Source organism: Carassius carassius, chromosome 12, assembly GCF_963082965.1.
Source record: "Carassius carassius chromosome 12, fCarCar2.1, whole genome shotgun sequence".
Taxonomy (NCBI): Eukaryota; Metazoa; Chordata; class Actinopteri; order Cypriniformes; family Cyprinidae; genus Carassius; species Carassius carassius.
The window spans coordinates 1573374-1589910 of NC_081766.1; the positions used below are offsets into that span (position 1 = coordinate 1573374).

A 16537-nucleotide genomic window follows, 5' to 3' on the forward strand; every position below is an offset into this window, starting at 1 on the left:
GACCTGACTCGACTCTGGAGAGTTTCGACTCTGGAGAGTTCACTGGCCCCTGACTCGACTCTGGAGGGTCAACTGGCCCCTGTCTCGACTCTGGAGGGTCAACTGGCACCTGTCTCGACTCTGGAGGGTCAACTGGCACCTGTCTCGACTCTGGAGGGTCAACTGGCACCTGTCTCGACTCCGGAGGGTCAACTGGCGGAGGGCGATCAACCGAAGGTACTTGGTTCGCCGCTCTGCCATCTTGGCTGGGGAACGGAAAAACGACATACCGCTGGTTCCTAGTGTGACGGAGTCCTTCTGTAACGATCTGTGTTACAGAAAACACGGAGAGGGAACCAATTGCAGGTAAGTCATTTATTAAAGGGTAATCCAAAGGGGTAAACAGTCCAGGCAGGGTCAAAACCAGAATATCCAAAACCAACATAAACAAGACACGAAGACAAGGCAAAGAAGGCAAGAAGCGACGGACATGAATAAACTTTCAAACATTAAACAAGGACTCCGTAACACAGACTCAGACAGACCGGGTATAAATACACAGAAGGATAATGAGGGAACAGGAGACAGGTGGGGAACAATCAATTACTAAACAGGAGGAAGGTGACCTAATAAGGGAACAGGAAGTGATAAGGAGAAAGACACCTTGAGAAAGGAGGACACCTAGTGGAAACCCAGGGAGCACAACCCAGACACTGTGACACGTAAACTTTCAGTCAGAAATTTCTGTGAAGATTATAAATGGACTGAAATAATCTTAAAATGAAGTACTAAAATTATTACAGTAACATTAAAATATGAAATAAGGAAGAAATTAAGAGTTTATAAAATTATAAAAAATGTACCTAAAATTAAAATGAAAAGTGAAAATATAAAAATAAAATCTAGTTCAAAATATTGATTAATAATATAATTAGTATATAAATAATACTAAAGTAACACTGCCTCGACATTTGTCAACAAGATCTACAGATTAACAGTTTTAATTTATAATTAAATAAAAAATTTAATTATATTTTAATAAATTATAAATAAAAAAAATCTAATTATTATTGATACTAATTATATTTTGGTGTTTTTAAAATTATTTCATAATATTTATAAAATGTTATGATAGTGTAATATTTTACTCATACAGCCCCTTTCACAGTGGACATTGCTTTATATCAGCTTTACAAAAAAACATCACTGCAGTAATAATGTTTTAAGGTCCTCATTAAGCACTTTAATTAAGAAAAATTACAGCTTAATATATTTGTCTGTAAACCCCCAGTGATTAAGTTAAAATCATTATCATATCAAAGTGGTTTTGCACGGCTAAAGTGTAACATGACCACATCTGAAACCAGAACAGCAGTTTTCAGATAAACATTGAGGAAAAACGGTGGCTCGTTAGTCTGCTGTGAATTAATTACCCTTTCATTACCTTCATTCAGACTGTCAATATCATATTCATTGGAGCCTTTTCACTCTTTCCCCATCTAACTTTAGCTCAGCTTTATTTTCATTTTCATTTGAGGCTCTCATTAACTGCTTAATTGGCCGTAACTCTTTGATTAGAGCGGCGAGATTGATTACCTGTGAATTAGGAAAACAGGTGACGCCTAATGAGGGAAATTACGCTAAACCACAGATAAATCATCTCAAATGTGCTGTAAAAGACTGTTAATATTCAGGAATATTAGTGATTTAATGCACTGATACAATCAGAACAAAGTTTTAGCTGAATAAACACACTCAGTTTGCAACGTCGATACTGTTATTGAACTAATCTGAATCAACATTAAATTGAATTTAACTGAATAATAACACTTGATGATCGAATATTCGATCATTGCAATTTTCATGCACTCTTTCTTACAGCATTACACACATTTCAAGATAAATTATGGTCTTTGAAACTGTGTTGTTATTGTAAAGTAAAACGCTTAAGAATTGTGTCTGGCAACAAAGCTGAAATAAAATAAATTATTAATATTAGATATTATTATTAAATTAGAAATGACAATACAAATGACAAAAGCACATAATAAAATTGCAAAAACTTTAACTAAAATTTATATGAAAACTGAAAATATAAAAATCAAAAGCTAATTCAAAATATTAATGAATGCTGTGATAGTATTTAAATGATACTGAATAACGCTGCATTTAAAAGCTACAAAATAAGAGTTTTAATTTAATATTATTTCTGAATGGGATAGTTTCACTAACTAGTTTCATTATTGATTAATTAAAAAAAAATAAACACTTATTTTCCTGTTTATTATGTGAAGCTGAAATAATCATAATAATACTTTTTATTAATATTATATATTAATATTATTTATATTTTATTAATACATTTTGTAATGAGTCTACACAGTTTCAAGTTATTTTTCTTTACAAAGAGTTTTAATGAGTGAATTAACTTAATTTTTTTATAATAATAATAAATATTCTTGTTGCTATGATTAATAGTGATAGTATTATTAATAATACTTTAAAATAATAATAATATTTTAAAATAATACTTTTATATATTAATATTGTATAATCATATTATGAATATTTTATTGATATTGTTTGTTTGATAGCTGAAATGATGGCCTATAATATAAATCTAAATTATTCGGAGCACTTCTTAATGAGAAAAAAAGTTAATAAAATAATTAAAGCTAATTAAAGAAAGGTTAATATTGGGCAGTGTTCATCTGTGTCGTGTTAATGTTTCAGGTGTGGTGTTTCACTACCGTTCTCCAGTGGCCCGTTACTCGCTGTCGTTCGCTGAGGCCATCCGCGCGTGTGAGGAGAATTCGGCAGAGGTCGCGACCCCTGAGCAGCTGTGGGCGGGGTTTCACTCCAGCATGAACAGCTGTGCGGCCGGATGGCTCAAAGACCAGAGCGTCAGGTGTTTCTCAGCCTTCAGTGTTTCTGCTCAGAAGCATCGCTCCTCAAATCTCATGCATTTCTACAGTTAGTTTAATAATGTGTAATAAATGTTAAAACTAATTCTACTTGTTGAGGGATGAGTCAAACTTGACTGTAACCCAGAACATAATTTTAAGGAGTAATTATTCAAATAATTTTTAAATAATAAATTAATTAATATTATATATTAATATTTTATTAACAATGTTTTTGTTATAGGTCTACAGAAATTAAACTTGGTAATTATTAACATATTTATTTAGTGCATAATATGCTTAATCATGTATTTAGTATATTTATTTATTTAGTAAATAATACATGTTAAATACAAAGATTTGTGTAAATAAATAATTTAAGAAATAAATACAATTATTATTATTTTATTATTTGTTGTATTAATATTATACATTATACAATGTATATAATAAAAAATAATAATAATTATTATTATAAATAATTAAAATCAATTATGGTTACTTTTAAAAGAACTGTATACATTTCTTAAAAAGGTAAACGTTAAAAATATGTTTGTTAATGAGTCTACACACGTGAAGCACATTTCGTGAGGTTCTTCTTGAAGGTTTGCTTCAGGCGTTTGTGAACTAACTTCACCAACACTATTATAAGGATCCTGTTATATTGAAATGATTTATTAGTGTTTCCATTATCACACAGCTTTATTTACATATGGATATCAGGATCTGGCCAGTTCCCACAGTGCAGAGGTTTCGTCAGATTTCACACCCGTCGTCTCTCCGCAGGTATCCTGTACAGAGACCCGAGCTCGGATGCTTTGGACACGCAGAGTTTTCTCAAGGGGTGAGGAATTATGGGAAACGAGACCCTTTGGAATTGTTTGACGTTTACTGTTTTGCCAGTGACATGCAAGGTAAGATTCCGGAAAACACGGAACATGGATAATTGGAATCAATCAATTGTTTGAAGCAATAATGAACTTTTATATTAATAATAGTAGTAATTTTCTTCTTAGTTGTGGTTGGAAATTTAATTTAATTTAATTTAATTTAATTTAATTTAATTTAATTTAATTTAATTTAATTTAATGCTTTCAGGGTTACCAGTGATTTTTCTCTAAATAAATAAATAAATAACAATAATAATAATAATAATTATTATTTGTCATATTAATTGTAAATTATGTTTTTATTATTTACTTAATAAATATATAATTAAATAATATACTATTAATCAGGCTATGCACTTCATAAATTTCAGTTTAAAAATTATTTATTGTATAATATATTTATAAAGTAGTAAAATAAAAATAATAATTGTATTTATTTGTTTATTTGATTAATAATTTACAGAAAAACCTGCAGTAGCCCTGAAAGCAATTAGTTCTGATTATTTTAAAATTTTCAATATTCAATGATGGATTTTTCATAAAAAAGTATAATAGATTATTATTATTTCTTCCAGGGTTACAGCTGATTTTTCAATAAATGAATAAAATATAAATATTAGTGTTGTTTGTTACAATAATTGTATATTATGTTTTAACGTTATGCATTCAGTATGTATTATTTGCTAAATAAATGCATGAACTAAATAATACACTATTATGTATACTATTATCTAAATACATTTAAATAAAAAAAGCATAATTTGTAATTAAAGTAGTAAAATAATAACAATAATAATAAAAATAATATTTTTTATTTTATTAAGTAAATTAAAGAAAAATTCTCTGAAGGCAATTAGTAGTGATTAAAAAGTATCATATTTAGTAGATTAGTAGTTACCAAAACTTCTTATTTTAAAATAAATAAAATTATAAATTATTTTTTAAATTTAAATTATAAATTTTCTAATTATAAATTAAAATAAAATTATTATTATTATTATTTTCTTAATAAACTATTACAGTAACACCACAGAAATGCATATGGAGCTGTTAGTCACAACATATGAATAATGCATAACATTTTTAATCATTTACCAAATTTATCATGCTGTTAGTTATGGATGAGATGCTTTCGCATGTAATAGAAATAAATGTAATGGGTTTTTAATGATGCTGTTTGATGCATGATGTTGTCCTGTAACATTTATTATAAACTCCTCACACATATTTTCTTTTAGTGTTGTGCTATTAATTCTCCGTCCTGTGGTTCTGTAGGGGAAGTGTTTCCTGTCTCTGTTCCTGAGCGACTGACTCAGGATGAAGCCTCGGCTCACTGTGTGTCTCTGGGAGGCCGGCTGGCGACCGTGGGTCAGCTCTATCTGTCCTGGAGGTCTGGGCTGGACCACTGTGAGCCGGCCTGGCTGTCTGACGGGAGCGTGAGGTTCTCCATCAGCTCGCTGCGCTCCGACTGTCCCGCTGGAGAACCAGGCGTCCGAACCATTTCACCGACAGAACTGAACAACGGGAGCATGCGGTTCGATGCTTTCTGCTATCGAGGTATGCATCGCCGTGTCACACAGTCATGCATTACACAAACCATTATTATTTATTTTGTTTTGTTTTTATCTAGACCATGCAATAGGGATTTGATCATGTTTAAGAGATGGTGTGAACCATAATTCCTTGCAACATGTTTTACTTGGCCATATTCTACCGGCTTGTAACATTTTAGTCCACTTACAATTTTGTCATCAACCTCCGTTTTTGCTGCTGTACCTTTAAGAGTTCAGTATTTAAATGACCTTGCAAACATTGTTTTGATTGGCATTTAAATCTTCTGGTTTTAATATGTCACTATGGTGACGGTACAACTTGTAAGTGGATATAAATAATAGAATAAATTAGAATAAAAATTATTATTGTTATTATATGTGCATTAATATTATTTATTAAATACGTATTTACTAAGTAAATAAATATACTAAAAATGTACTATTGAGTATGCTATGTACTACATAAATACATAATTAATCATATAATTAAAATATAATAATAATAATAATAATAATTTATTTATTTATTTGTTTATTTAAAAATCGGTGGTAACCCAGAAATCAAGTAAGTTTGATGACTTACATTTTTCTTATTAATTGTTTTTATTATTATTTTAATTAATTTAATTTAGTTTTCGGCTCAGTTTTTCACTCGCTTAGAAATAATGCCATGTTTCTTTAAATGATTTATTTACTAAATAAGTAAATATAATAAAAACATTCTATAATAAACAATATAATATTATGAATATTTTATAATGTGATTAAAACAACAACAATCATTTTTCTTTTTTTTATTCATTTACATATTGTAAAATAGTCTTATGCTCATAAGTTCATCAAGAGTATTTTCAACATAAGTGTTTTTATAAATTATATATATACCTTTAACACATATTCTACCATACCAAAGTTTGGTGTCATGATGGATTTAACAAGGAAGCATTAAATTGATCAAAAGTGTCAATAAATACATTTATAATGTTAATATTATTATTTGAGATGTTCAGCAGAATGTTCAGGATAATTTTCACTCTCATTTAGAATTTAAAAACTTTTAAACAGCCGGTTTAATTCAGCTACCTTTCTTTGCAATAAAATACAAACAATAAATGCTTCTTGTTTTATTGGAAAAAAGTGCCATATTTTGCCTCGTAACTTTTTTTCCCCCCCAGAAGTCAACTTATAATATTAGTCAAGGCTTTTGGCATTAAAAATAGTTATATTTAGGAAAAATGTTAATTCAGGACCAATTTCCCCCTCTTTTTAAAATTGAACAGGCGCTATTTCTTTTTTTTTTTTTGTGATCTATTTCACACTCTTTTTAACAGTTGCATTTTTTTGTGCTTTTTAGTTATTTTTTTATTACATTTTTGTATTGTTTTGATTTATGTTTAAATTCTGATGATTTAAATATTTAATATTGTGTCAGAAGTTTCAAAGAATGTGTTGAACATGATAAAGAAATTTTCTAAAAGTGTTTTATATGATTTATAATGCGTCAAAAGTATAAACGAATAGATTTCTGACATTCTACCATTCAAATGTTTGGGGCCCGTATGATTTTTTGAAAAAAAAAAATGTAATACTTTTATTAAATTGATCAAAAGTGACACTAAATGCATTTATAATGTTACAAAAGATTTCTGTTTCAAATAAATGCTGTCACTTTCCATTCATCTGTGAATCTTGAAAAATAAAATGCATCAGAGTTTCCACAAAAATATGAATCAGCACAACTGTTTTCAACATTGATAATAATCAGAAATGTTTCTCGAGCAGTAAATCATCATATTATTCTGATTTCTGAAGATCATGTGACACTGAAGACTGGAGGAATGATGCTGGAAATACAGCAGTGCATCATTTAAATAAATTACAGTTTAACAGATATTCACACAGAAAAAAATCTGTTTTAAATTCTAATAATATTTTACAATTTTTACTGTATTTTTGATCAAATAAATGCAGCTTCGATGAGCAGAAGAGACTCTTTCATGAACATTAAAACATCTTACCAGCTCTAAACCTTTAAACACTGGTGTATGTTGATAAAATGTGTTGTTGAATTATTATTGAATGCCCTGTTGAATACAAGTGTCTCATATTTTGAAAGTAAAATGGTGTTAATCTAGCTCATATCTGACTGTATTGCAGACACACAGACTTCCGGCCAGCCGGACCTGCCTGACCTTCGACCCTCTAACTGGACCGGACAGCTGGATCTAGACAAAGAGCCGTTCGTGACCTCTGAACCCGCCGAGCTCTCGGCCGAGTATCTGACGGTCCATCTGCGCGCCGGAGACACGTCTCTGGACTGGAGCGGTCAGCTGGACTCGTTCCCAAACAGCCCACAGGTGCTTCCTGATCTGAGTCCGGGCGGCTCGGCCCGAGAGGAAGAGGACGAGGATGAAGGTCTGTCTGGTCAGTCTGTGACTCCTCGAGGAAAGAGTCCCCTCACCAACATCGTCAGCTCCTTATGGAAACCCTGGAGCTATTTGACAGGAAGTGAAGCCAAGGCGACCAGCCCGAGCGTGACTGACGACAGAAGCACTTCCAGATCAGGTGATTATGAAAGAAAGAAATGGATGCAACACAACAATATTTTCTGACAAGAAAGATGCATTTTAAGCGGTGCATGGCGATAAATCAATATATATATATATATATATATATATATATTGTTTTAATCCTCAATATCAATAATAAACTTCTGAGTAATTTTAGATGTTCCATCCAAATTGTTAGACATAATCACAACAGTTGCACTATCTTAGTATTTTTTTTTAATTTTTTTTTTTTTTGTGCAATTAAACGGAGCTGGACAACAGTGTCTTTACTGATAAAGAAAATAAAAAATTTAAAATTAAAATTAAAATGTTGTTAATTGAAATAAACAATGAATGACATAAAATACTAATTATACAGAAAAAAAAACTATGTAGACATATTTAAAAAAAAAAAAAAATAAAAGTACTAAAACTTTAAAATAAAAATAAAAATATTAAATAAAATATTAACAAAAACTTTCACAGTATATATCTAAACAACTGAAAAAAAACAATAATGCAGCAAAGTAAAATTATTTAGATAAAACTATATCATTTTTGACTTAGCTAACTAAACTAATCAGTCATGTTTTTTTATTATTATTAAAATATATAAAACAGAAAACATGGAATTTGGGAATAATAATAATAATAATCCACTGATTTCATAGGGCCCTAAAATGATTTGTTAAACCTTTAAAACAGTTTAATTTAACCATTAAAACAGAATCTAGAAAATTAAAATTAAAACAATTTAAATTAAAATTTTTATATATTTATTTTATACATTATACAATGTTATTTTTTGTTATACAATTTTATACAGTTTATACATTATACAATGTTAATGTTTTATATATATATATATAATAATGCTTTTTGATTAATCAAATTTAATTTCAAACCTTTAAAACAATAAATATTTCTATAGCAGTATAGTATTAACATTTTTAATTGTAAATTAGCTTTAGAAAAACTTTAGAAAATTTGAAATGTTTCAATTTAGAATGTTTCAATCATTTTTGTTTTTGTACTTTTGTCATTATTATTTTTCTAGCTTAATTTTTGTTGCACGTTTAATACATTGTTCAATTGTAGTTTGATGATTGCACTTAATTAGAAATGTTTTTAAAGTGTTAAGTGTGATTGAGTTGAGAGATGATCTGTGGGATAAATCAAGCTCAAGTCTCTGTTTGTCGTGGAGGTAAAGTTTTAGGGTTGTCTTCTCTGTCCTAAACTGAACCTGGCAGCATTAATCTTTAACGTCAAATGGAAACTTAGGCCTGTTACCTACATTATTCATTCACAACTGAGGGTTAAAAGCTTGAGACGAGAAGCCAGAAACCGGAAAAGTGCATCCACACGGTTCACTCATGCACACTGCTGTACTGTATGCTTTAGTGCTTTGTTCTGCTGATATATGAGACATACCAAAACAGACTAGCTCGCCCAATATTTGTGTGCTGTTTTATGATGTAAAACTGGTTTGTGAGGGTTCTTCTTCATTGGGATGCTTCCTTGGGCCAGAAACAAGGACAGCTATGCAGCCGCGAGCATTTTTCTTTGCAATTGTGAGAGAAAAACAGCAACAATTCTCTTCTTTTTTTTTCTTCTTTTTTTCACCAAGGAATTAAAGATTTCTGAAACTCAAAATTGCCATGATTTTTATTTATTTATTTATTCATTCGTTTATTTATTTAATTATTATCTATCTCACAATTTTGAGGTTTTTTTTCTTTGCAATTGTGAGAGAAAAACAGCAACAATTCTCTTCTTTTTTTTCTTCTTTTTTTTCACCAAGGAATAAAAAATATTTTAGAAACTCAGAATTTCCATGATTTTTATTTATTTATTTATTTTATTTCTCAATTTGGACTTTTTTTTCTCTGCAATTGTGAGAGAAAAAACAGCAAAATTGTAAGATATAAACTCGTTTAGTTTATAAAAAAAAGTCAGAATCGTGAAATAAGTCACAATTACCATAACATTTAAATTTCTTTATTTTATTTTTATATCTCGTAAATTAAGATAAAATATAAATATATTTCTGCCATGGAATAAAAAAAAAGAAAAAAGCTAATAGCGACTTTTTATTTCACAATTATGACCTTTTTTCACAAGTTTATCTCACAATGTCTGAGTTTTTGCTAAAAATTGCAAAGAAAATAATTACACATTGTGAGTCGCAATTTCCTTTTTACTGTTGTATTATGTTGCAGAAAGGGTCTTCCATCTAAGCGTGTGCATGCTCCTGTTAACTATGTTTTTAGTATGTAACCGCACATTAGACAGCAAGGTGTCTCTCTAGGTTTTGGAAAAGAGCTACTTTCTCTACTTTTCTAAAATCTTGTTTCTTATAAAATATCCATTGCTTTTATATCACTGTCGTGTTATCAGCCATCAGTTAGCTCTCCTGATGTGAAATTATATTTCAGTGCATTTAGTGAAAACATTCGGGATTTAATTTGTTGTAACAAAAATGCCGTGGATATTAAGATCAGATGTCACCATTAAGACTGGAATCTTATTTTAGGATTATTTATATGCTATTATAGTATTTAAATTATTATTTTGAATTATAAAATAGCTTTTAATAACTTAAATTTATTGTTTATTTATTATAGTTGTGAAGGCAATATTTTAAGTTAATTTAAAAGATAAAACCTAAGATGATAAATGGAGAAATAGCTTTTATTTTTATATTTTATATTTACATTTTAGTTTCAGTCATGTGTGTTATTTTATTAACTTTGGCTTTGTAACATATTTTTAAATTAGCTTTATTTTTATTTCAGTTATAGTTTCAGTAATTTTGAATTGTAATTAATTGTTATACTTATTTTATTTAAGTTAGTTGGCAAGGCAACATTTCTAATTTTCATTTAAGTTTTTTTAAGTTTACATTTTTTTATTTCATCTTAGCTTCAATAAATGAAAGTTAAAAATCTAAATAATTGATTTCTTTTATATAAATATACATTTTCAGTTTTCACTTTAATTTTCATTTCAGTAATGTTGCTTTATGTTTTTGTCATTTACTTTTTTTTTTTTTGCTGAAAATGTAAAAAAAAAAAACCCTGTTTATAACATGTTTACAAAAGCCATCTATCAGTGCATTCCAGCCTTTAGTGTTGAAAATGGTGCATCTGATCACATCAAGACACATGATTTGAGGAATCATTCATGTCTGGAGCACAAACGGACATCACTAATCCTAAAAATGAGCAACAGTCATGATATTAGTGAATCTTGACCACTTACAGACAAAAGGCAAACAGCCTGAAGTCTTAGACGTGTAGATAAAAACTGAATATGTAATGAGAGTCTGGCAGACTCTCGAGAGACACAAAACAGATCGGAGGAATGAATCCGAAAAGAGCAACATCTAAATGCACAAGAGCATGACTGCTGATTGGATAAAGCCCGCAGATAAATTAATAATCATTACTCTCATTTGCAAATGAGTCTTTGACTAAATCAGTCTCGTTCCTGGAAGCGTGTTTTTAGTCTCTACCTTGATAGAGTTGCTTGTTTGTTTAAGGCAAACATTGTTAGAAGGCAAAAATGACTCAAATTTAAATAAAAATATATAGTTACATAAAAGTAAAAATAAAAAGACCTTACATCGAAAATATAAAAAAATAAAAATTTAAATCTAATTTATATATTTTTATAAGCTACTGTTATATTATTTATTAATATTTCTGAATTACATTTTCATTTATATTTATTTTTATTTCAGTTTTAGTCTTTTTGTTATGTGCTTTTGTTATTTTTTTCTAGTTTTTATACATATTTTATTACAATTAGTTGCAGAGGCAATCTTGAATATTCATACTTTTAATAGTTTAACAGTAATGTCTGGAATACACTACATGGTATAAGTGTACTAAAGGCTATAGGCTAGCTATTTTTTAATAGTTTATTAATTATTTTTATCATTTTATGTTTATGTTAATTTTAATTAAAGTTTTGGTCATTTTATTATGTGCTTTTGTCATTTTCTTAAAAATAATTTATATTTAACTTTTATTTATTTAACATTTTTTATTTTAATTTTTGTAATTTTTGTACTTCAGCTTAAACTTGTTTCAGTCCGTTTTAAATTTGAGTGATTTTATTATGTGCTTTTGTCATTTTTATTATTAAAAAGATATATATTTATATTTAACTTATTTATTTATTTTATTTCGATTTTAGTTTTAGTAATTTCTGTACTTCAGCTTAAACTTGTTTCAGTTCAATTTTATTATGTGCTTTTGTCATTTTTCAACTTAAACTTATTTTCAGCTAATTAAAATTTTAAGTTTTAGTCATTTTATTATGTGCTTTTGTCAGTTTTTATTATTATTATAATTTTTAAAATATTTCTATTTAACTTTTTATTTCAATATTAGTTTATTTTTTTACTTCAACTTTAACATGTTTCAGTTCCATTTTTTTAATATTTCTATTAAAATTTATTTACATTTAAATTTTAGTGATTTCATTATGTGCGTTTGTCATTTTAATTATATTTACAAATATTTATAACATATTTATTTTATTTAAATTTTAGTTTCAGTCATTTTTGTACTTCAACTTTTTTTCAGTTCATTTTAATTTTAAGTTTTAGTCATTTTATTATGCACTTTTGTCATTTTTTTTATTTATAATTTTTTTCATATTTCTATCTAACTTTTTAATTTATTTTTTTCTATTTCAATTTTAGTTTGTTATTTTTGTACTTCAACTTAAACTTGTTTCAGTTAACGAAAACTATTTATAATAGCTTTATTTTAAGTTAATAATACAGAAAACTGATAAAAAAATGTCTGATGTTAATTGAATCTTATTTTAGTATTATTGGAGTCTGGTATTATTAATTGGCTGTAATGTTAAAGTATTTATTAATATTTCAATTTGACTTACTTTAGTCATTTTGTTATGTGTTTAAATGTTTTTTTTATTAGTTTACTTCTATTGAACTTTATTTTGGTGATCAGTAACAGCACTGGCTTGTGTTTGTGTCTGTAGGGTGGAGCCTCTCGTGGCTGTCTGGTCCTTCAGCCGTCACTGATAAATTAATCACCTCATTTCCATCCACGAGTTCAGTCGTAACGACGATAGTCTCATCAAACGCCACCAGAGATGGACCGGGCGACATTCAGACCAGTCGACCTGCACAGGGCACTCCGGCGACCACGGCTGATTGGGTCGTGGTGACCGAAATACCCGAGCAGAAAAATAAAACCCCAGAACCCAAAGTCTCCGTCTCGACCGAGAACTACTCCAGAGAGAGTCGAGTCCCGGAGACGGAGGGCAGCTCGTGGGGCGAAACGCCGCTGACAACGAGCATCAACCCCTTCCCCACCGCTTCACACGCACACGAGGCTCATGGAGAAATCCAGTACAGACGCAGAAACAAACCCAAGAGACTCAACCAGAGCACCACGGAGATGATGTCGATCATCGCCCAGAGCACGACGACTCCCTTCATCCTGACGTCTGCCACCGGAGACACTGAGACGACCCTCTCGACGTCTGCAGGCGAGTCCCAGACATCAAGCCTCGTCTCGACGGTTCCCATCAGCGTAGAGCAGGAGCTGAGCCTCACCGAGACCGACGGGAAGAACAGCTCCGCTGGAGAAGAAGGTACGATTTACTGCATTCAATGACAACTAATCTAACTCATAGTTTTCATGCGCGCCACTGGGTGGCGTCTGTACTTCCCGGTCAGAGAGCACCTGTCCGTCAAAAGCTCACTATCCAATCAGAGTAGATCACTGTTAAGCCCGCCCCCACGAGAGGTTTGTGTCAAAACACCAAAGGGAAAACTGCGAAACGTAGGCGAAATCTGTGGCAATTCATTCAGAATCCACGATCAGCGAAAACTAATCTTTGAAAAACATTAACAAAGAATGAAGCATATTTGAAGAGCCTGTAAAATTTGTGCGACTGAGTTCATTTTTTCATTTTCATTGTTTTTCTTCTTTTGTAATGGCACATTTTTGATAGTTTCTGAAAAAGTTATGTTCAGTTTTATTGAAGCAAATGTAATTAGGGGATAAACGATATCAGATCGAGATTCTCTGCTTCATTTGAGAAAAACTACCATCAAAAACTCACTGAAACTCAAAGATGCAACCAAAATAAAAGTTTGGTTTAACTTGAAGAAATTATGACGGAAGTATATTACTATTGTATACTAAAATGAAAAATTTCAACAAAATTTAATTTTGTTTTCCTTAATAATGACTAAAACACCTACTAATTTAGTAAATTATTGCTATTATATTATATTATATTATATTATATTATATTATATTATATTATATTATATTATATTATATTATATTATATTATATTATATATTAAAAAGGTAATAATGTAATAAAATTATATATATATATATAACAGTTAATGAAAAAGACAAAAACATCCACAAACTTGAACTGAAAATATATGAATAAAATTGAATAATTAAAAAAATATGAATAGAAACTATAAATGCATAAATAACACAGGTCGGAAGCTTACGATGTGTTACTATCTATTTTATTTAGTGAGATCAACACAATTACTTCATAAGTATAAGTACTGTATTTGTCCAAGTGTGATTATTTAACAGGGTATTTGTAGAGATTATATGTTTTGATTTCAGCACAGGGTGTGATCATTTGATGATGTGTAAGTAAATTTGCAGCTGTGTAAACACTGAATTAAATCAGTCTGCCTGATGGGTAATTGTTTACTCTGCTGCTGACATGATTATCTTTTTCTCTCTCATCGTTGCATGTCGTTCTGTTAAAAATCAACTCGCAGGTTTGCAGTTGCCCTCTTAACCTCACAAAGCAATTATAGAGTGTCCTGTCACATATAGTTCTCTGTGTGTATCCCATCATGCCCTGCTGCTGTGACCTCACGGATGTGGCTCATTTGCATTTGTGGGAAAAACACCTAATGAAGCAATTAGGGCTGAAGCGATGGTTTTCTGCTGTGATGAAGAGAAACAGGCCTGGATGAGGGGGCGTGGCCTGCGGAGTGAGAGGATGATTGGCGGGTGCTCTCAGCACAGTTACCATGACAACAGAGGCTGAGTGCATCCAGGAGAAAAGTATTTATAAAGCTCATCAATGTAAGAGACAGAGAGGAAAACACAGACCAACAAAGAGAAAGAAAATAAATAGAATTAAACCGATAGTCCTGCTCTAAACTTGAGTTGGGTGGGAGTTTCACGTTCAGTGATGTAAACCACAGTAACAGTGAACCGAGCCTGGACCGTGACCTTTGTAAATTGCATTATTGTAATATATGGAGCTATTTATGATCAGTATTTCTGCAGTGAAAATTCTGTCATCATTCCAAACCTGTGTGACTTTCTTAATTCTGTGGAAAACAAAAGATTTATTTTTATTTTATTTTTTCATTTTTTTATCAGTTTTAAAATTTGCCTACATTTTTGTTATCTGGAAAATAGCATATAGGCATGTTAATGCATATAATGGCAAAAAACAAAACAGACACACACACACACACACATTAAAAAATAAAAAAATAAATAAAATAAATACATAAAAAATTACAAACCTATATATATATATAGAGAGAGAGAGAGAGAGAGAGAGAGAGAGAGAAAAATATAATTTAATTTAATCACAAAAGCAAAAAGGGAATGTGAAGGCCTGTTAGCTATGTGATTTTCTAAATATATACAAAAACAACAAAAGATGTTTTGATGAATATCTTATCTGCTTTCTTCCATACAATGAAAATGATTGGTCACCAGAGGCTGTCAGTCTCCAAAAATGACAAAAAGCACCATATAAATATCATAAAAATTTGTCCAAATGCTATATTTCAATCTTTGAGACGAGGTGCAGATTAAAAATCTAACATTATTCACTCTAAATTCACAATTTTTTTCATCAGTTATTGTCGTTCTATGATAAAGAGCAACTTTGATAATCTAGCACAAACATCTCCCTTTGTGTTCCTTGGAGGAAATAAGGTTTGGGTCAGCACGAGTGTGAGTAAATCTTTAAACAGTCTTTAAACGTATAGCACATACTGTATATGACCTTGATTCTGTGAACTGACAGGGATTTTTCTGCCCGATGTCTTCGATTCTCTCTCTCTGCCTGTATATATATATATATATTGTAAGGTGAGATTGTCACAGCGCAGGTCAGCGGTGAAACTCATTCTATTAGAATGAACCCTTCTCTGAAACTCATTGCTGGAAACCTATTACAAGCCTCAATGATCACACACACACACACACACACACACACACACACACACACAGAGAGAGCTGAGGTGTGTGTGTGAGGCATAATGAAGAGAGACGCCAGAGAAAGCAGGACTGAATGATACTGTTGTGTGTTCAGACTGAATGTCATCAGAATGTCTTGCTACACTCTGCAGCTCAAGATCCGCCCACTTAAATTGACTGACATGGAAACCGACCAATCACAGCTAGTCTTTCATGTGACATTCAGGAGTGACTCTAAAACTAACAGTTTTACTAACTAATTTGCACTGGAAAACAAAACAAAAAACTGAAGAAGATATTTTTTCCAGTACGAAAGCATAGCTATATATATGTATATAATATATATATATATATATATATATATTTGTATAATATTATGTTTTTATACATTATTATATATTTTAATTTA

The 16537-nt window shown here is 30.3% G+C and overlaps 1 protein-coding gene across 1 annotated transcript in view; it reads left to right on the plus strand.

Annotated features, from left to right (window-relative positions):
- LOC132155359 (neurocan core protein-like) overlaps positions 1-16537 on the plus strand; it is a 74187-nt gene that overhangs the window by 33028 nt on the left and 24622 nt on the right. Inside the window, exons 4-8 of the mRNA XM_059564236.1 lie at positions 2713-2887; positions 3669-3796; positions 5048-5329; positions 7483-7890; positions 12891-13508. Of these exons, the coding sequence (XP_059420219.1) occupies positions 2713-2887; positions 3669-3796; positions 5048-5329; positions 7483-7890; positions 12891-13508 (1611 nt within the window). The remainder of the gene's footprint in view (positions 1-2712; positions 2888-3668; positions 3797-5047; positions 5330-7482; positions 7891-12890; positions 13509-16537) is intronic.